The following is a 22,829-nucleotide window of genomic DNA, read 5'->3' on the forward strand; positions in this document are numbered from 1 at the left end:
TTTAATTGCAAGGAAAACAACTGTTGCAACGTTTACTTGAATTTTGTCTTGTGCAGCTTCAGTAATACAGAACACCCATCTACCACTGCACCTCAGATCAGAGAGATTTTGTACGGACCCTCCCTGTTCAGAAAGTCAGATCATACTTTTTATTGGTTCTTTATTGCAAAATCATGAGGCGGCTCTGGTAGGTGGATGGGATGAAAACTCTCAGTTAAAATACTTGGAGGAATTTGTTTATACTGGACACTGGAAGATCTATGGCACAGCTTAGTTTAGTTTGGTCTCTGACACTCACATCCAGCTTCAGAAACACACAAAACTAATTATTTTTGTATTCAGAACACTGTAAATCAGGAAGGAATATCCTGAATTTAGCCTAAAAAGAGTAAAATAGAGGCTCAAGCCCATAATTTTATAATTTCACAGTTGCTGTGAAATAAAAAGAACATAAAAAGAGAAGTTACCCTGCTGCTTCAGTTAAATGCCAAATTGTTTAAGGAAAACAAACAGACCCTGATGCTTGACACTTTTTTTGACATGAATACCATGATTGCCAGCTGTAAGGCAGTAAAAATAACAGATTGTTGTAATCTAAGAAGTGCAAAAAGGATTCACCATTTATCACTGTTCCAATTTATTTCTACTATTTCTCTTATTTCCCCACCTCTTTTCTTCCTTCTGACCTTCACGCAGATTCTGCAAGTAAACAAATTATTCTTTATTCTCAGCCTTTGGTTTTGTGACGTTTCCCTGATGTTGTTGTGTGAAGTTGTTGTACTGGATTACAACATTTTTGTGTTCAGGAACATTGGGGCACTGTAGAACTAAAAATAAATTAAAAGCAGCCAGGATGCTGTTATGGGTTGTATTTAGTGTGTAAAGACCATAGTAAAAAATATACATCGTAGTATGAGATCAGAAGAAGAAAAGGGTAGTATGGGAAGGATTTGGGGCTACTGAATGGCTGAGGGCAGAAAGAAAACATTTTAAAAAACCTTTTCAGAGTCAAATTCCACCCTTGGATAACAATGGAAACTTTTCTGAGGTTTTGAATAAACAGAACCACGTAATCAGATACGTGATAAAAGTCTTCTGCTCTGCCAAAAGAAAGCAGCCCATCCCTCAAATGAAATTCACTCACCTGTGAATGATGTGGTATCTCTGCAAATAATCCAAGGAAAGGGCCAGCTCACAAATGTACAGCTTAACAGTTCCTTCGTTAAAGTGGACATTCTGCTGCAAATGGTAACGCAGATCGCCTCCGAGTAAGAGATCAACCACCATGAACATGTCTTCTTCGTCTTGAAAGGAATACCTGGAAGAAAGAGTTACAGCTGAGGTCTCAGGGTCGGTGATGCAGCCACAGCCGTGCCCTGGGGTAGCTCTCAGTAAGTAGATCTGTTCATGGTAAGTCCATGATTTGCTCAAAAGGCATACACCGATTTCTCACTGCTGTGGTCCAATCCTGCAACCAGACTTTGGTTGTGGTGGGACTCTCTGCACATTCAAGGCAAGCAGAGCTTGAACTGCTGCCGTACTACTATTTTGTTTTAACCATAGATTAACACTTGACTGTTGATAAAACAGTATTTGAAATACCTTTCAGGTTTTTACATTTTTAAATAACCATATACTCATTGAGTTGACAAAATGGCTTACTAAATAATAGCAATAAAATGGAAGGCCTTGAAACACACTGGGTATTCACACGCATACAACTGTAGTTCAGTGCCTATGGAAAGTATCCTGGCAGGATCAAGAGCTGCTGTCCCGGGGGTATTTTCCAGATTCAATAAATATACACTATGTTCTATTAGCTGAGTATTTTCTACAGCTTGCAGTGTAGCTCCAAATTCAGTAAGAAATAGAACTGTAATTTTACTGCCTAACAATACATATTTTTTCATTCTGCAACTCATATCTTATAAAATGACAGAGTCTTCATAGTTACTGACTGAATTCTTCTGGACCCTTTCCCAGAACTGCCTGTTGAATACTCTGAGGACCAAATTCTGATCTGATTTAAGTCCTGTAAATCCAAAGGTGTAGCCAGCCAATGTATACTGTATATATACTGCTTGGGCAAGCAGGAATTTCCATGTGTTTCTACTTACCTTGGCTATGCTGCCATTGCTCTGTTTATTTCTGATCTGTATAAACTGACAGAAACTCTCTGGTTTTCATTTCTGAATGCAACTGTTTAAGCTACAGTATTTTAGATTTCCCAAATGGGGAACGGTGAATACCTTATTTCTAATATGAAGTCACTCTTCTCTTAGAAGTTGTTCTAGAATTAATTTTGATGTGAAGTTATATTAGCTTATACCAGTTGTGGATATGAACTGCTGAGAGGTGATCCACAAGGATAGTGCCTCTTCCATCACCTTTTCTCCCATGCGGTGTGTAATATATGTTGGCTACAGATGTGATTCAGTTCTCCTGAACTGTAAAATATATGCTAAGGAAATGAAAAAGAGTGGGCTTCCAGAAAATCTGTGCCCACTCTCCCCCCAAAGGCAGAAAAGTTTATATTAGATTATTTTAATTGACAGTTACGTACAGTTTCACTTTCATTCCCAGGCTTGCACTTTCTGAAATGAGGCACTGCTTAGGGGTTGTCACAGATGGTTTGTTTTGAATTTAAATGCTTTCTGTTCTTTCCGAACACAGTTCTGAGAAGCTAGTGTCTCTAGGTACTCTGCTCTTCTGCTGCATTTCTGTATGCCTGCCAAATGCCAGGAGGGGAAAGCCATTTTATTTGCATTAAGCTTACTTCTCAATAAGTCAAATCTCGGAAGCAAAATAGTAAAGTAGGTGGTACATGGTGTCTGCTCACCTCCAGAGACTCAGAATTTCATAACGCACATGTTAAAAAAACAGAAGGCTTCAATTATATTCAAATTACTCTGAATGTTGCGCGTTACTGAACCTGGAGCAATTGCAAAAGGAAAGCTTAAATATGTAGTTATGTTTAAGATTTTTTTTTTCTTTTTTGACACTGCTGTTATTTTAAATGAAGTAGTTGTAGCAGTGAGCAGATATAATGAGAGATGTTATTTTTTCCTTCAGTTACTGCTTGAGTAAAGTGTAGCTTTTGTCTGGTTCCTTTTTACATATAAAAAAAATCCAAAATGAAAATTACATATTGAAAACTCTACTCAAATGTATAAGTGAAATATTGTGTCTAGTCTGGGACTAAACAGCTTGCCTGGTGTCTAAAATCATATGATTACATGTCAGTAGAAATGGTTCTGGTGCAACTCTGGTCTCGAAAAGGAAAATGTCCTAAGAAACTTTTTCAGTGATCCAGCCACCATAAGGCAGAGGGTGAAGGCAGGGTAAAGAGTGACTGCTGTGAACTTGCTTTTAAATTCAACGACTATTCCCTTTTCTGGGAAAATTATGAGTGTGTTTCATGAGTGTATTGATGGAACTGGGTTTTCACTCCAAGCATGTGTTTCTGCTGATGCACTCTGGTTTCCTGTGCTTGTGAGTGGGGAGTGGTGGTCCTTTGTCATCTCCCAGGCAAGCTTTTGGTGCATCTGTGAATTGTTAATGATTTAAAAGAGAGATCAAAAATTTGAACTGGAAAGAGCTGGTACTCTATCCCATTTCATTATGTCAGGAAATAATACTCTTTGCATAGAAGAGCATGTCCACAGAAGAGCATGTCTACAGTCAGGCGTGGAGGGTTGCATGTTAGTTCTGCTCACACTCCATAACAACGTAAGAGAAACCACACTAGGTCAGACTAGACATCTAACTAGCTTGGGAGTCACCAGAGAGCAGACACTCAGGGAGGAACAAAGAACACTATGGAGATATATAAAGCTTTCCTCCAGGACTCAACCAAACTCTACCCATTCACTGCTCCAGGACTTTCAGGGACTCTTTGCCATCTCTGGGAATCCAGGCTGGGATGATGAGAGACGGGTTTTGTCCAGGGACCTGTCAGACTTGTTAGTGAATGATTGGTCTCCTGCTACTACACCTTGCCTCTCAGGTAAACATATTAAAGTAAGTGCAATCCCTACAAACAGGGCTACAAGGCTTCCAGAGGTGACTGTACCTCTAGAACAAAGTGTTTTGAACCCAAACAGACAAAAAAACCCCAAAATCAAACCTGAAGAGATTCAGAAGTATGGCTAATGTTTGCACTCATCAGCCTTCCTCCATTGGACACTTTTAAGATTTGGCTGGACAGGGTACTGGGCCATCTTGTCTAGACTGTGCTTTTGCTGAGAAAGGTTGGACCAGATGACCCTTGAGGTCTCTTCCAACCTGGTATTCTATGATTCTATGTTTCTATGATTCTATGATCTGTCACGACCTGTGAATGGAGCACAGGCCAGTTTTATTTAGATGTTGAAGCTAGAATGATGCACACCGAGACACAGCTCTTGAGGAGCTCTGTATATCCTCTCCCATGTTTTCCTCTTTCACTTGGAGCCAGATTTTTCTTTCATTTGTGCTGATATATATCTGTGGTAACTCTGCTGATCCTGTCAGAAGTGTTATGTATACTGGTGTAGTTAAGCTAGAACCTTTATAGGTCCAGTGTGAAAGAACAGATACTGTGGATGGATACGTTCAGTATATCAGCAGACTTTTTCACCCACTAAATTATATTGCACCTGATACACATCGTTATGCTAATCATATGCACGTAGCCATGGATAATGGTGTTTTCCTTGCACAGCGGATCCAATTGTGTCAAACCTGCGCGGATGGCATTTCTCCGACTATCTGGATCAGACCACAGTGTGACTAAAAGTGCCGCAAGATCATTCCAAGAGATTTTCTGGAGGGTAAATGAGTTCATCCCAGTGAAATGATGTTCCTACAACCTAGAGGAGAGTTTGGACATGGCAAACAGCAGGAGGTCTCTGGAGCTGATGGCCACTCCACTAAGTAGCTCCTGCAGCTACAAATTTCTAAGCTACTGAATGCAGAGCAGGAGTTGCTCCAGGTCCTGCTGTGCAGCTGGATACCGAACGGTGTTGCTCCTGCTCTGCGTTAAGGACTCACAGGACTTGGTGTACCAGCTCCTGACCCGTTCGGTTTGTCATGGTCACAAGCAGTCTAGTCCTCTGTCTCTCTCCCTTACACAAATCCAGTATTCTTTCTTTATACAAGAAATGAAGTATTCCCTTTTAGCTTTTTGCTTTTTCAATATTTCAAGAAATAAGCGGTTTTCATTTATTGGTCTAAGAACTGAAATTGACAGCAAGTGAAATATTGGCCATGGGAAAAATGAATCTGAAAATATTGCTGCAGGTTGGGGAGGGGCTGGTGGCAAATCAGCCCAGTGGAGATTAGTTTTTTGAGTAAGCACTGTAATTTTACTCTTGTAAGCTTATTTGCTCAAAGGCAAATGACATACAAAAGGGCTGATTGGTTTTTGAAGTAAAATCAGAGGTTGTTCAGGATTTTTATGTTAACCAGGTAACTGAGAAATACCTACTGAATGAATTATAGCATTATGACTGATACTGAATATTAATAATACATTACTAAGTTAATGTAAAGACAAAATTTTAATCCTCCTTGAAATGAAAGAGTAAATGACTTGGAGTAATTTTTTTGTTTCTTTTTCAGTTTTTTTTTTTAAGTAGTGTCATGAACCAGTTGTAGGAAAACTGTTCTAATTACAGAGCTAGTCTCTGCTTTCTCTTGCTTGAAGAAAAGTTTTAATGCATTACAATCAGCTTTCTCCAAATTAAGATAAAATAATAATGCCCCTAGCAACAGTGAATTGGATTTTTTATTATCAACAGACTGGAAGATAAACTACCGTTGAACAAAATCCTCCATGGAAACAAATTTAAACAAAGCACTTTCTGAACAAGTTATATCTCTTTCCATATTTATATCTGTATATTTGTTTTAATAATATCTTCTTTTTGTATTTATATCATATTTGTATTTATTATTTGTATCTTTGTCTCTTCACAAAAGCAGTTACAGATGAATTATTAAGATCATTTTTCCCCTTTGTATTCCTTCATCTTAGTTATCTAGGGTAATTTTTCGTTGAAATCCTGCCAGATGAGGCACCCAGTATCCAGAGTTCTTTTTTCATATGTATTACCTGGGAAAAAGGACATCATAATGGATATTTTATATACGACTTTAATTTAAAAGTAAAAACACATTACAAAAATTTCATCATTAAGCCCAAACCAAACTTCATAAATCTGAGATAATCAGTTAAAGCAAAATATACACAGTTCAGACATTCAGATAACACCTCTGCTCTGTACTGAATATGATAAATGATTAAGTCTTGGTAGCTCCTATGTATAAATTTAAAGAAGGATCTTTTTCCAGTTTTCCCCTGGTAGCATTAAAGGGAGGAGGTAATTTTGTTAGTGACATGAAGCCCCTAGTGACTGTAGATTTTCCCAGTGTAGATGTAGATGTTCCAGAACAGTGCAAAGCAGAGAGCTGTAACAGTGCCTTGGCTCCTAAGTTTGCAGTCAAAACAAAGAACACCAAGGACTTGGGAAGAACAGGCCTTGTGTCTCAGTGCCTTGTGGATTGCCTCTGTGAGCCCTTCTCAATTCCTGTTGCAGAGCTGCTCAGCATTGGCCTGGATTAACAAAGCTTGGAGGAACCTTTCACAGACAGATCCCAACATAGAAAACTTCCATAAGCCTATTCAGCTTGTCCAAGAGAGAGCAAGCAGGCAGTGGTTTGACCCTCATTAACTGGTCAGACTGGTCTCCTTCAGAGAAATCCTGTGGCTGCATCTGGACTGCCTACTGCAATCTCATGGAGATGTCTGAGCTAGGTCCAAAGAAACCACCTCACCCAGACACAAGGTTAGTTCTGGCACCGTGGTATTGCCCCTTTTGTGAAAGCAGAATTTATTACCTCTGGCAAAGCATGAGGATGGTCTAGTTAGGCTAGTCTGGCTTCCTCAACCCAAGCTAGCACCCCTGTGCGGTGTTGTGTGAATGTACCTGCTTCTCTGGGAAGAGTCAGCTCCACTTATGGTGCTTTACTGGTGCTGCAGTCTTGAGTGTTCAGATGGGGTTTGAATTACCCGAGCTACCACTAACCCTGTTCGTCAATGAGAATTTCCTCTCTGTAGGAAAGATTGTTCAAAAGTAGACTTTAAACTTCACAAAGGAGTTCAAATGCCGGAGCCCTTACCCCAAACCAGGATCTCAGGGCTTGAAGCTCTGACATTTCCAGGGATCTCCAGATGTCCTAGAATCTTTATCTCACAACAAAATTTTCAGAAGCAGTAGACTGCCAATGCTATAGCAATCTCCTAGGAAACTATGCCACTAAGCTGTGGATCCTAAAGGTTGGGGAACCCTTTTTGGAAGGTACGGCAAAGCTGAAAATTGGGACTTTTACTTAAGGACAAGCTTTTGAATGAAGACCTGTTTTCTGCTGGAAAACCAATGTGAAGCATCATGCTACCACAGCTGATTCTGCTTGGCTTTTACATAAATGAAACAAATTTTTACCAGCAAAATAGTTACTGACTTACTCTGTTTTTACATTACGTATAGTTCTACATGACTACTAATTTGAAGGAGTCATCTTGCTACATTGCTAAACAGGAAATCAATGCTGCAGCTGTATTTGCATAATAAAGATGCCCAGTGAATGTCATGAGCATACTGAGACAAGACTGGTTTCTGCAGAGCTCTTAAGGCTTGCACAATATAGGAATGCATCGAAACTGCCTCTGGACAGAGAACAACAGAAAATGCTATTAGAGTCTCTCTAGGAAATATGAGGTGAAATGATCAGGGCAGCACACTCACAAGACTAGACAAGGCACAGCAAATGCAGCTGCAGGTGAGGCAGGGTGAAATGGGGATGTGGCTGCCCAGCTGCACTGCCCTCTCACCCTTCCAATGCAAGCACTGCTCCGGGAGCTTTCCCAGTTCTTCTGCTTGTCCTCGAAGCTTTTGGGAGCAGAGAAAACTCTTCTGTACTCTCTGCATGACACATAGCATAAAGAAGTCACCAGGTACCTAAGTGCCGATAATATAATAACATTTACTAAGATTAATGTTCCAAATAACTAGGATCCCATATCTAGCAAAGTTTATATACAAAGGGGATTATATTTTGCTGGGATAGAGAATCAGCATTTTATCTTTCCTTTATAAAGTAAAACATACTGCAAAAGTATAGCACACGGCCTTATTACGCTTATTTGCCTGAAAGAAGCAAACAACTGAGCAACAAAAAAAAAGATCAATTGTCAGTCTATATGTAACATGACAAGCAGTATGCGTTAGGTAGCAGAGAAATATAAACAGGTTTTGCTTGGATATATAGTAAAAAAGCAATTGCAAAATTAGTAAAAATTCACCGCTTTAGCCTCTAAATCTAAGGAATTTTGTGCTTGGAATTGGTAAGAAAGTACATTAAAAGATAACAAAATTATTAACACTTACATGCTATAGATTATACCATATAGAAATGTTTGATTGCTAAAGAAAAATTAAACCTGTATGACATTAAAATATAGCATAGCGTACAGTACTTAAAATTCAAAGATATTACCAATGAATTTATGAGGTTATAGGCAACTTGCATCATCATCACGTACAGGTAATGCATTATCCTGCAGTTAACAAGATTCTGCCATAATGTCCTTATGCATGTAGAGGGCATAATTACTGATCCTGGTATCACTATTTCTTGATATGCTTGCCTTGTTTTGTTTTTTAATAGTCCAATTTGTATATTATGGAATACTCCTCATCCATTGTTAAGCAGCAATAGGTTCACCCAAGACTTGCTGTATTGAAAAAGAACATATCACTTAAAGGCTTGAATAATTTGGCATTTGCCAAAGAATGGTACACCGAACAGCTAGGTAGAGAAGAAAAATACAGGTCCAAAACTCCCTGATATAGGTATGGTGGAATATAATATAGGTGTAGTATAGACTGGTATGGGTATAGGTTATAGTATAGTGTGGGTGTCAAAAATAGCAACTTTGTCCATTCATACATCAAATCACTACAAACCTGCCTGTGCTGAAAAGGCATGCTGAAAACTATTATACCCACTGTGACTGGGAATAGCAAATACTTATCTTTGAATTACGTATTTCATAAAATGAAATGTTCAAGCTAATCAAAGTAATGTCAAGTTTCTGTGTTCTGCCAGCCAAGGACAAGCCTCAAGAGACAAACCTCCAAGATTTACGAATTTTGTAAATACAAGTATGTAAGTATTATGGAGGAATGTTGGAAATGTTCCTTCATAATGTCTGTTTTGCTTACACTTCTATAGATTTCTTTTGTCCTTTTGGAAAATGGATAAACGTTGGTTATTGGAATTTGCAATTTGTGCTTGCGAAACATTTAATAAAAGTCTATTGTTGCAAAGAAATGGAAATACGTTCATTTCCAAACTCAGAAAGACAAGAGTCATTTCTCCAAATGCTGTTAAGAACAAAGGACAATTACTTCCTTTATTTCTTTATAAATATATTAAAAAATCTTTCAAGATTATATAAGAAAACTTTTGAGAACAGGAAAACTCTTCTATAAAGAAGTTGTTTATGCTTATTTGAAATACCTTCTCAAATTCTATTTAGTTCTGATGTGGCCAAAAGGGGCAGCTAAGAAAAATGACTAAATAAAAAATAGCCTGAAATGAAGTTGAAAGATGCCAAGAATTTCTGTCTCAACAAAAGTAGTAAGAGACATGTTACAGACTTACTAGCATAGTATATATTCATGTAACCAACACCAATCAATATTAGCTCCCAACCAGCCAAGGGTTATCAATTAGAGAAAGTTTAGTATTCATCCACACATGGAGGAAAAGTCTTTTTCTCTCTCCAGGAGGTTGAGGAGAGAAGGCCACAAACCCTCTCCGATCTGAGAAACAACTGCTCATCATTCCCCTGTGCACTGCCACAGCATTCAGCTCAGCTCATCATGAGCTATGCAACCATACAACAGGCAACTGGCAAAGAACAGTAATGAACTAAACATATAAAAGCAAAATGCAAAACAAATAACTGCTGCTTGTTGTTTTACTATGCACTTTGCTTTCACCTAATGAAATAAACCTCATTAATGTATTTTTACATGTATAAACTACAGGTTATTGATCAATGCTGTTTTGAACTGTTCAAGTTCTTTGTGAGTCCTGATCATTTGAGATGGTCTGCCTTAGAGTGGCTTCTCTTTTACTCCTTCATCTGTCTCTAATCAACCAATGCTTTGCTCTGTCTAAAGGAAGCTTCTTTATTTCTGCCTCTGATTTTGCACATGCTAGCGGAGGATGAGGTCATTTGAGATGTGGGTTATGGTAATAACTGTGGATATTTTGCTTGTTCTTAATCATGGTGTCTTCTCTGGTATGGTAGAGAAAGCATGTGATTAAATGTAGGTGGTCATCTACTAAATTAGAGACTTCTTACTGTTTAGGCTGTTTTCTGTTCCTCTAGACTGGGGGTGAAGAGCTTAAAGCCAGGGTTTGCATATGACCCACAGTCATGTGAGAGACACATCTTTTACATTGTGATTAAGTAGAGTTCACTGAACTCTAGACAGAAGTGTAGAATAATTTTGGATGGAAGGGCTCCCTGGAGGTCAACAAGTCCAACCTCCTGCTCAAGGCAGGGCCAATTTCAAACTTAGGTCAGGTTGCCCAGGGCCTTGTCCAGGGCAGTTTTGAAAATCCCAAGGATGGAAATTCCACAGTCTCTCCAAGAAGCATGTTCCAGCCACTCATTGAGTTTTGAAGAGACTTTTTGCTTATATCCAGTTGGGATTTCTCTTGCTGCCCCATGTTACTCGTCATTCATCCTTTCAGTGTACATCTCCTTTAAAAAGAGTTTTTCTCCATCTGTAGATATTGCCATCTTTATGTCATCACCACCATGCTCTTGGGTAGTGGAAGACTGCAATTAGTTCCCTTCCTCAGCTCAGCAGTGTCATGTCCCAGCTCTGCTCTCTAACCCAGGAGCAATGATACTTCTCCAAATCTTGTAGACAAGGGTTGGATGAACTTATTCCAAGAAAGACCACTGCAGGAGGTAACTTTTGAGACAGTGAGTGACATTAGTTGAAACCTTCACAAACATTTGTCTGAGGTCTAGAAAATTTCAGACAAATAGGATGAATTTTTGGTGCACTATGAATGATTGAAAGTAGAAAAACTACCACGCAGCCATGCTGCTAGCAATTACTATGACTCTGACAACATTTTTATTCCCATATATTAAGTGATCCATTTTTCCAAGTGGTCCATCTCTAAAAGTGCTTTCTGATAATTTGTTTTTTAGGAGAAAATTAATTACTTTTCTGGCTCATTTGCTCATATACTTGTAGACTTAATGGCACAGTCTCATGATAAAGTCTGTGTTTTCTCAAATATTATTAGACCCATGATAAAGTAAGACTTGCAAATGAATGCAAAATAGGCTCATGTCTCAGTCTGTTTAGGATTTTTGGCAGACTTGGATGCAATATTGTCAAAGCTGATTTTAATTGTTCTGCCACCACAAAAAGCATGGCAGCTTTTACTGAGTTCACTCCATTTTACTCTCTGAGTCCAAAGTCAGCTTCATTCTTCATCAATTTTTTTTCCAAGTGTTTTATCTTTCATATATGTTTTGTTGAGGGGATCAAAGAAAAGTCTCCACTATCTCCTGTTCTATGTATGGCCTTCTTTACAGTAGGTACATCACAATTACACGAGAGCTCTATTCTGATTGAGTGAATAAGAGCATATATAGAAGCCACTCGGGATTTACTGAAATTCTCATCTGAATGCAGTCTCTAAATCCATTCAGCTGTGTTGGAGATGTGCTATGACTTGGTGAATGTTTGCCAAGTTCTTCATTATCATTTTGTGTTATTATCACTGCCAATTTATATCACTTCATATGCACATGGCACTACAGCAGTAGCAATTATTTGTATAGTGCCAACTAGTCTCTCTCGTCGCCTGCTTGTCTCAAACACATCCAATTTAAGCAAGCAACAGACAGCATATGTGAACAACTCAGGGAAACTACTGACACAAACAAGTGCCCCACTACCAATACAGGAAGCAGCTCACCAAGAAAAGTAGGTTCTTGGAAAAGATGTGGACAAGGAAAAAGCTCATTGGGAATAATGGATGGAAAACATGGACCGAATTTGAGATGCAAGTCCAGAGCTCAGTCTTCATCTTGCAAAGCTTTGTATATTTGTAAATTATGGACCATCCCAATGAGTAGAAAATCAAGTAAAGGCAGTAGGAAGCCAGCATGGATGAGCAAGGAGAACCTAACTAACTCAAACAGAAAAAAGAAGTGTACAAGAGGTGGAAGTGGGGGCAGGTGACAGAGGAGGAACACAGAGTTGCTGTCCGATCTTGCAGGGATAGGGTTAGGAAAGCCCAGGCTGACCTGGAGTTGAGTCTGGCAAGGGATGTGAAGGGCAAGGAAAACCTGGAGCAAGAAAGACCCTAGGTGGAGGAGGACCAGGTTAGGAAGCACTTAAATGAACTGGACATACATAAATCCATGGGGCCTGATGGATTGCACCAATGAATGCTGAGGGAGCTGATATTGATTTCATTTCAAGACTGCTGCCAAATATCTTTGGAAGGTCATGGCAATTGGGAGAGATGGCTGAAGACTGGAGAAAAGTAAATGTCGGTCCTATCCTCAAGAAGGGCAAGAAGGAAGATTTGGGGAACTACAGGCTGGTCAGCCTCACCTCAATTCCTAGGAAGGTGATGAAGCAACTAATCCTGGAAATCATTTCCAAACACATGAAGGACCAGATTGTAGTTGGGAGTAGTCAGCACAAATTTACGAAGGGGATTCTCCTGAAGTTCAACAAGATGAAATGTTCACCTGAGGAGGAACAACCCGATGCACCAGTACATGCTGGGGCTGACTGACTGGAAAGCAGCTTTGCAGAAAAGGATCTTGGGTTCCTGATGAACACCAAGTTGGCCAAAAGTCAGCAATGTGCCCTTGCAGCAAAGTAAGCCAACAGCATCCTAAGCTGCATTAGGAGGAGTGTTGCCAGCAGGTCAAGTGAGGTGATCCTTCCTCTCTTCTCAGCACTGGGGAGTCCACATCTGAAGTACTGCATCCAGTTCTGGGCTTCCCAGTATGAGAAAGAGTCCAGTGCAGGGCCACAAAGACGATTAAAGGACTAGAGTATTTGTCATATGAGAAGAGGCTGGGAGAGCTGGGACTGTTCAGCCTGGAGAAGAGAAGGCTCGGGGAGAATCTCATCAACATGTATAAATACCTGACGGGCAGAAATGAAGAAGAGGGAGACAGACTTCTCAGTGGTGCCCAGTGACAGGACAAGAGGCAACGGACACAAATTAAAACACGTGAATTCCATCTAAACATGAGGAAATACTTCTTCACTGTGAGGGTTGTCAAACATTGGAGCACGTTGCCCAGAGAGGCTATGGAGTCTTCATTTGGGGAGATACTAAAATCCCAGCTGGGCAACCTGCCTTAGGTGACTCTGCTTGAGCTGGGGGTTTGGATTACATGAACTCAAGAGGTCACTTCCAAACTAAACAATTCTGTGATTCTGCAATCTTTTCATTACAGCAGCTAACTGATTGGCTCTCTAAACTGGGGCTGCATACAATAAAAGGAGTGTTGCAGAACAGAGTTTGAGCAGATGTTTCATGGAGAATTTCCTCTGTTTCCTTTCCCTCTTTCTCACAGCCTCATTATCTGAGGTTCACAATACTTCATTCAGTGGAAGATTTTAAAAAATAATAGTTACCAACATTTCTAAATAGAGATAAGCACTAATTACTAAACAAGGATTTCAACCAGACCAAATAACCCAAAGTTTCATACTATTTTGAACTAATCAAAACTAATAAGGTTTTGCTGGGCAATAGCAGCTATTGGAAAAAACCTGTTGCAGGTCGGGACTCATACTTTGGTGGAACCCGAAGTTCAGCAGTGAAATGATTTCCAAACAGTCTCTATTTTTAACTTCAAACACTGTTCTGTTTAAGAGACAATTTTATAAGAGTCTTTTTTGAGGTTTTTGAAGCAAAGAAACATCAAAGTTGCAGCACCCACCATTAAGCTTCAATCATAACAAAATTTAACCTTCAGCACATTAAAAACTTCACTGAATGAAAAACAAATGAACACATTTTGGAGTTAAGAATAGGCATAAGTCTTTGCTGTATATAACCTTAGACACTGCAGTGATTGTGTACATGTATCTGTGTGCGTGAAGCACTCTGCATGGGTTGAGAGGCTTAAAATAGTGGGGGTTTTTATTATTTATTTAGGCATGAACGAGGTTTTCCTCTGAGCTACACAAAAACCTTCATTTTTCCTTGTATGTGACCCAGAAAAAGCAGATCAAGCTTACCTTGCACATGTACACCTTCTGTAGCTAGTTGTCTCACTGGAATTGGACGGATCTCCAAATGCACCCTTCCCTCTGTCTGACTTCGCTGCAGACTAAAACCTCTCTCTGCTACTGCAATGAATGGTTCATCTTTTTTTGTTTTTGTTAGAAATGCCCAAACTTTTCAGCCAGTTTCCCACAGAATCTCCTCCACTCCAATAATATCCCTGGCGCATAAAACCAGCCACTCAAAAGGTTTCACCCAAGCAGCTCCTCCTATTTTCTGTAAATAAACTACTTGTTAATTTAAAACTGTGGTGCGGAAGCATAATGCTTTCAATCACATGTAGATGCCTACTAACATTTTCAGTGAAATCAGACATTCGTCTTAGTATGATGTACTCCATTTTTAAATTGTGAACATTTCTAAAATGTTAAAATAAATTAAACAAGTTGGACCAAAACACTGTTCACTCTGTTGAATCTTTACTAGCTCATTTCAGGCTTACCTTCTTAATTGGCATACAAGTTATTCTGCAAGCTTTCCAGGCCCAAAAGATGAAGCAAAAATCTGAATAGTAATGTGAAGGATGTAGTGCAGAGCAAATCAAGCTTATTGTCTCTCTGTCATTTTAACTGAGGACAGAAAGCTGTTTTCAGTTTCAACTTAAAGCTATTTTTTTCCCCACAAAAATTTCCTTACAATCAATTCTTCTGGAAGGAACATAAGATAGCAGTGTGATTTAAGTGATTCCCCAAGCAGCATGAGCATACATGAAACAACCTTTTCTTTTTACTGTTGTTTCCCACCCATACACCAAATCTAAGAGAAACCTTGGAAAACAGAAATAAAGAGGTTTTGGGTTGCTTTCTAGAACATTATTCATAAATCCAACTGGGCAAGAACTCAACAACTTACTAGAATTGAGTTTCTTAGATCTAGTTTTGCGCAGACTGCCTTCAGGCACATTATTAATGTGCTTTGGGTTAGAAGAGTAGTTTCTCTAGGATCACTGTGTAGTAAGTAGACAGTCCTGATCACAGGTGTGCTAACTACTCTCTAGAGATTCCCTCTTTTTCCCATTGATTACAGAGGTAGCCCAAGGGGACGAGGCTGATGTCTGAATTCAGCCAGGAAGAATTCAAGTCCTCTAGAGCTTGTCTTTTCTGTTTTGGGAAGTCCCTAATATGATCAGTGCATCACATCACATGTACATTTTGACTGCTACAGAAGAGTTGATAAATATGACCGACTGAACATTTTTTGTTTGATCAGCAAAGGCAAATGTAAGATCGCATTTCTGACTTATGCTGGTCTTACAAGTGCTGAGTTCCTTCCTTTAACTGTGGTGCATATCGTGCTTCTGATCACTTAATTGATTTTACATTTAGCTCCAGGAAAACAAACCTTCATCTATTCACATTAAAAAGAGAGGAAAAGTATTAAGTTGCAAATGCAATATGTTATGATGCATAATCCAGGAAAAAGGAAAATAATGAAAACTTCCCTAATTTTCTGTCTCTGTTCCCCAACCCCTTCTGAAGAAGCTTTTGGTTAATGTTCAATTTCATGTAAATGACACCTTCTTCTTTGACAAGAACAAGAGCTATTGCAAGGAGATATGGAAAGAGTGATGAGCCCTTCAGGTTAGGGGTCCTGAAGTAAGAAGGAGAGTCTTTAAGGCAGTTATAAATATAGGAATAAGTAAAATTAAATAACAATAGGCACTTTCCCTGTGCTTTTTTTTTTTTAATCTTTTTATATTGCTGTCTCTACATTAATACCAGCACATCAGTGAAACCTAAAGGAAGAAAAGCTGCTCAAAAATCTCCTCTGTTTAACACATCTTACTCCCATACAATGATAAGCAATTGAGTTGGCACACATACTGTAGTGATCAGACACACAGCTAGTCACAAAGTAACCTGCATTGGCTCACATCACTGTAAGGATGCAGGCTAGGACATATCTATTGTTATTTTAAACTAAATTAATTTGAATACAAGCAGTCAGATAACCAAAATCCAAGATCCTTAGTGTTCTGTTTCATGGCAGTTCTTGTGCCATACTCATCAGCATAGGAACTGAGGAGCTTCCACTTGTATTTTGTGTATGTGCCACATGTTCTTGTCCCCTCCTTTTCTGAGCACATGAAGTAGAACATCTTCCCTTGGCAGATCTTTTGGGTCTTTTTGTTTTCTGAAACTCACAACACTGTGAGCACTATATTATGAAAGTTCTTCTGTGCGCTCAGCAGAAACAGAAGAGGTTTGGTACAGTCCTCAGAACCTGGGGAAGACTATAACTCTAAAGAAAGAAGGAAAAAAACCTTTTACTGCATTACTTTATCCAAGTTCAGTACCATGAATTAACCGAATCTCTGAGTAAGCCAGTGCCCTGTATGGCAGGCCAAGTCTTAGGAGAGTATCCAGGAGAACGGCAGCCACTGCTAGGTTAGGTCTTTTTCACATCGTCCCCCAGGCAGAGCACTTGGCACAAATATACCTGTCAGAGAGGATGTGCTTCTTCGGCCTGTCTGCCCAGGAATGGGATTTTATGATCTCATCATGTGAAAAGAGTAACAAACTCTAATTCTGCCTGGTTTATCTTTGTTTAAATTTTCTGGGAACTACCGTCAATGACTCACTGTTCTTTATTCATTGTAACTGCCACCAAAGAGCAATATTTTTGTCATGGCAGAATTTTATTTCAGAATATGAATAATCAAATCTTATTGCCACTCTTAGATTCAGCATCTTCTTTTCCCAATTCCAATTATAGTCAGAATAAATGTTAAGATTTGTTATAAAACCGAGATAACTCTTGCCTTCTTACTTTACAGCTGATTCAGAGCAATCACAAAGAAGGAACTTCAGTTGTCAACTACTATCATTCTGTCTCACCCCAGACATTTAAATTCATTCTGCAAAATTGTCTGTCAAGCCTTCAATGTTTACTCTTCTTTTTGTAATTTTAATATGGCAGAGTGATATAATTTGTGGTAACAGTGCTTAGCTTAACAGAGGTGCAGAGAGGAGCAGCATGTCAAACTGTCAGGAACAAGGGAGAGACCACAATGACAGCAAAGAAGATCACCTTCGAAAGCAACATTGCACTAAGGAGGGATCATTAACTTTAGGGCTGCACCAAGAGCCTGTGTCATCAGGCATCTTGTCTCCTGATGCAAACAGGAGCAGATATGAAGGAGTAATACTGAGAGCAACACACCTCCTTGCATGCACTACTTCCCAGTTTCCACATGTAGGTCTTCTTGAATCACTATTTATATATTAATAATACAACAAAATACAGCAGATATTAATTGTGTACAGTAGCTATCAACGGACTTACTGGTGTCTGTCAGGAAGACTTCCCGGGCTGTGTGTCCTGCACCACTACAGGCCTCCTGCCAGAAATGGGTTGTGTTATTGGTCAAGAAGATGAGACAGAGACTAAGTTGGATGCAGTTGTTGTGGACGCCCAAATCTACAGCTGAGGAGCTACAGTCCTTTCTCTGTATTGCTGAGCTAATGGCTCAACAGTTGCTTTGGCTCAGTAGGACAGGATCAAGTGGTGCTTCCTTTCCTGACCTGTCCTGCCTCAGCACTCATATGGCCTGATCTTACCCTGAATCTCTCTCAGCCTGTTTCTTTATAAAGAAAATAGGAGGGGGAAGGAAATTTAAGCAACAGTGCTTCAAAATTCGGTTCACTGATGCTCTAAACATCCGTGGAAATCCCAGGTTTTTATCTTTTTTTTTCCCAAGCACTACAAAAGCTAGTAGAAATACTACCATAGCCACAGTACAAGAGTTTTGTCACTTTAAATAATAATAATAATTATTATTATTATTATCATTGTTATTATTATCAAGTCAGGATATAAGGGGAGAGGTGGAAAGGGTTTCTGGGGATATAGTAACCCAAGTATTACCTTTGGATATTTCCTGAAGAAAACTTGCAGCAGGAGCTTCTGAGCTTCCATGCTGCTGTGGAGCTTGTTCCCATGGGATGCAGGAGACGCACCAGCCTGCTGATGTGACAGCTTCAGAGCTGGGCAGTCCAGACACTGAGGTGGGTGTAGATCTTCTGGCTCAGGCAACCCAGCAGTCTGCATATGGGGGAACGAGGCAGAAAGCCAGCCTGGGAGCTCTTTCTTCTTCACAACCCACTAGCAAAGGAGTCTAGAGTCTGGCTGTCTAACAGTCCTCCAGGCAAGACGAGAAGGGGGCAGGTTTCCAACAAAATTTTGTCTTAATTGACACATGTCTTCAGAACATTTGATTCATTTTAATTGAGGTTTTCCTCATTTTCCTGGAAAAAATTCAGCCAGCTCCAATAACAGCAAATTTATCTTACTGCACACTAAGAGAAAATCATTATAAGCTGTCCCCCCAGGTTGTATTTGTCTTAATTTGAAGTAATAATTGCAGTGGATCTGATTCTTGGTGCTAAGGCTGGCAGCTGTAGCTAAATTGGATGGGACAATGGAAACAATATATTCCTTTAACAAGCTAGTATGAGACTAAAAAACATTTTGGGTTGGGACTGGGACCAAGAAAGAAACACGGCTTTGTTGTACCCATTAACCAAAGCTTCTAACAGAGGCTGACGACAATTTACACACTATAGCAAATGAGAGCAGAAAGATACTTTCAGCATACAAATACGTAGACTGAAGCTGTAAATTTATCCTCTGACAGAAGGAAGCAAATAGCTGCAGAAATCATCCTTTGTGAATGCATATGTTAACTGTGGTCTTGAGTACAGATTCAGAAATACAGTGGAAGCAGTCAAGAAAGCTGAAATTCTGAGAATGAAGCTGGATAACAGCCTAAATACAAGGCTGGTAAGGACAAAACCTTCATTTCTTTCTTAGTCTCACATTCTTCTGTAATTCTTAGGCCACATCTTCAAATAGGCATCTAAACAATCAGGAAATTGTTTATATCTATAGGTTCATCCATCTGTGTGTAAATACGGAGTCACCTGTATACACCCCTGAGCATTAGACCAGGGGGATAAATCTCTGTCATCTTCTCCTCTCTTCCGTAAAGATGACAATATTCAGCAGCCTCACAGACTTGTAGCAAGGAGGAAACGATGAGTGCAGAGCATCCTGCACATCCTATTGAGACTGTCAGCCTACTGTTCTGGTTTCTGGTTCTGCCTCAGGAAAGTAAATTTTAGTGCAAGCTGTAGGTGTGGCTGCTCTGCAAAACAGAAATGAAAAGGAAGAAAGGAAGAAGTGGCTTTGTAACCATGGGCAAGGCAAACACTGGCCTTCTGTTGTTGCTCTGCTTTTTGTCAACAGCATCCCATTTTAACATGAGCACAGCTCTTCTGCTGTGCAGGTGTGCATCTTTGGGTCAGAGATTTTTGCATTCTGGCTTCCCAGTGGAGGAGCAATCAGTCAGCACTGGTTTGTGATGGAAGTCTATTTTAAATGGATATTTATGAGGAAAACAATCTGACATTTCCTTGGCTTTACCCACCAGCTTATTACATAGAAGGGAGAGAACAAATAGGACTTGCACCACTGTCATTAGAAAAGACCAGGTAATCCCTGTTTCACTTCTGAAAAAAAAGACTCCAGTTGCCAACAGGCAGGAGAGCAGTCTGGGCTGTGACACTGCCCGGCTGATCTTACACACCCAGCCTGCAGAGTCCAAATCATATCCTTCCTTCCTTTCCCTGCTAGCGTTAACACGGGTCCTGAGATCCCCACCCCAGGGCTCTGCTTGTAGAGATTTATATTGTGCTACTTGGTGCTTCCATTTTGGCTCTGCACCAAATCACGTCCACCCAAATTGCTTTCCTGTGAACCATCTCTGACTTAATCACTGAGCAGTGACTTGACTATTTGCATTAGTTCATATAGAAAAGCAGATCCAAACTGAAATCTTTAAAGCAAGTTTTCTCACCTGCTGGGAGGCAGATCTTTCAAAAAGAAGCCCACTATTTTTTGAGTATAACTTACTGGCATTTTCTTACTTATAAAATGAGGAAAGAAAATCACTATTTAATCAGAAAAGCTCAAAAGTGATCACATCTGTAATGTGACATTTATAATGAGGCATACGTGATGATGGTCTGTGATTAGAAAGATAAGGGCAGAGTATGAGATAAAAATTCACCTCAAATGAATCATCAAGGGAGCAATATTAAGAATAAAAGTGGGCTAATACAATTATTTTCCCAAATGCCAGGCTGCAAGTCACCTTATCTCACAGCTTCAAGGCTTCTGTCACAATATGGAAGAAAAATAATTAATAATAAAAATATGCATTGCATTCACACCCACTGCACAAAACTACACAGAACTCAATACAAACAATCAAAGCAATTACTACAGAAGAAAAAAAGTACCTTTAAAAGATCTATTCAAAGACCTATAAGGAATGATGAACCATTTGTTTCTTTCTTTGCCACTATTATAACTAGCTTGGTTGGTTATTGGCACCACTAATGCACCAGTTCTCAAAAGGATGATCCAGTGGGAATGGGAAAGGAAACAGGAGAGCATCAGCAATTAGTGAAATGTTAAAAGGGTAAAAACCACACAATCAGCTGATGGCAGCATGAGGCCATCAAGGTACCAGCAGTACTGAAGTTTGGTCTACATGCCAATGGCATAAATTTTGTATGAAATGAATATTTAAAAGGTAGGAAGGAAGCCCTTTGAAGCACCAGGGTTTCATCAGAGAGCACACAGAAAGGCCAGTGGACACCTCTACCTAAGTATTTCCAGATCAACAGTTTGACAGCTGGGAAAGTTACATTTGCAGTACTTTGTACAAGTCCCCAGCCATTTTCCACATCAGTGGCATAACTAAATTCTGTGTAGCAAATTCTTTGCATTGATGGTCTGCTCATACATTTGTCAGACTCGCTGACATGTGTACATTTGAATTTTTCAAATATTCTGAGATATGCTCTTTCTCCCCAGCTATAGCAAGTCTTATTTTTCTTATTTTTCTAGTTACTCAGACTTAGGATTTGGCAGGGAATAAAATAGTGGTTTAGACAGTTAACAATTTCACCTCTAACAAGTGGATTAGTCTTCTTTTTTGGCATTTCGTTGTACTATGTAGCAAGAAAGTTACCAAAATACATTTAGTCCAGTGATAAGTATCCCATTCTGCTTTTTGTGACTTTGCTTATATACAATTACACCATACTGGGTATTTATTTGTTTGATTCCCAGCAGAAATCTTTTTTTTATTTCTGTGTATTTGACCAGTAATTCACAGGAACCCATTGATTGGTTTTGGTCTGTTTTTGCCCTCTAGGGTCTTACATTTTGACATAGTGGGTCAAAATCTGAATTTTGTAACTTCGAGGAATTCGGAATGATAAAACTTTCTAGCAGCCGCCATTTCTTCCCTTTTTCATGGTCACATCAACTGCTATTCCTACAAGTGCCAAAATGAAGCATAGTAAGAAGCAGAAGAAAAAGAGTTAACAGTAGCTGAATGTTTATTTCCTGAAGTCAAATTAGTGAGAAATACCATTTAAAAAATCCCACATTAAGTTCATAATAAACTGGTTTTGCTAAATCAGTACACTGTTCACTTTTAGGTTAGTTCCAAACTTTAAAATACATGAATTCAAGCAATTTCAAACCAACCTCATTTTCCAACCAACTCCCAATCCAGTTGAGAACACCCAGTTTCATGGACAGTGCCAACTCAGAGAATCAATCCCTTTGTTGAAATGAAAAAGAAGTGCTCACAATTCATTAGCACTAATCTTGTCTATTAAATCATCATTGTTGTCACCTCTCCCAGAACAACAGACCCATTTCTTTTCAAGGGACTTATTGTCCCTCACCGGCTCTTCCCCACAGTTATCTGTACTGTCCAGAAACATGTTCCAGAAACTAATTTTTCATCTCCAGCCATATCCTTTTTTTTTCTTGCTGTTCAAGTTCAGCTGCTCAAGTTCAGCTTACCAACAGCATGTTCTCAAGAGGCACATGGGCAACCTGCTCCACCCCCTCCTTCTGCCTGTCCACATCGCACTCTGCCCACAGAGGCAACCTGTGACAGCGTGTGAGCAGTTTATTCGTACAATATTGCCAGGGGTGCTAGTTTTTGCAGGACTGGACTTGTTGATATCAGAAGAAAAGCTGCCTGTGTAAATCCACAGCTTGCTTTGTTCCTCTATTTCTGTGTGCAGTGGTTCCTTCCTGTACCTCAGGACTCACGAGATACAGCACAAATATACTGAGCTTTTAAAAATAAAAGATATGAGCTCCCTGCAAAAGCAACTCTCCTTCAGTCATCTTTATGCAGGAAAGGAATAAATCTTCAATGCCATTCAAGAGAAGGAATATCACATTGAATATGAATTAAAGCATTAATAGGTCTCAAGTGCAATACTGATTAGTGACTTCTAATTGCATTCGTAGCATCCTTGTGAATTATGTGGGTAACACTCATGTCTCCATTCTACCAATACATATTTGAAACAACAAGATAACCTAAA

At 39.4% G+C, this 22,829-nt stretch overlaps 1 protein-coding gene across 2 annotated transcripts in view; it reads right to left on the bottom strand.

The window, feature by feature from the left end:
- The window catches only part of STK32B (serine/threonine kinase 32B), a 182,242-nt gene that overhangs the window by 83,847 nt on the left and 75,566 nt on the right, over positions 1-22,829 (bottom strand). For both annotated transcript variants that reach the window (XM_050896172.1, XM_050896173.1), the window contains one exon: positions 1,145-1,318. In XM_050896172.1, coding sequence (XP_050752129.1) covers positions 1,145-1,318 — 174 coding nt within the window. The remainder of the gene's footprint in view (positions 1-1,144; positions 1,319-22,829) is intronic.

This window comes from Gymnogyps californianus, chromosome 4 (assembly GCF_018139145.2).
Source record: "Gymnogyps californianus isolate 813 chromosome 4, ASM1813914v2, whole genome shotgun sequence".
Lineage (NCBI taxonomy): Eukaryota > Metazoa > Chordata > Aves > Accipitriformes > Cathartidae > Gymnogyps > Gymnogyps californianus.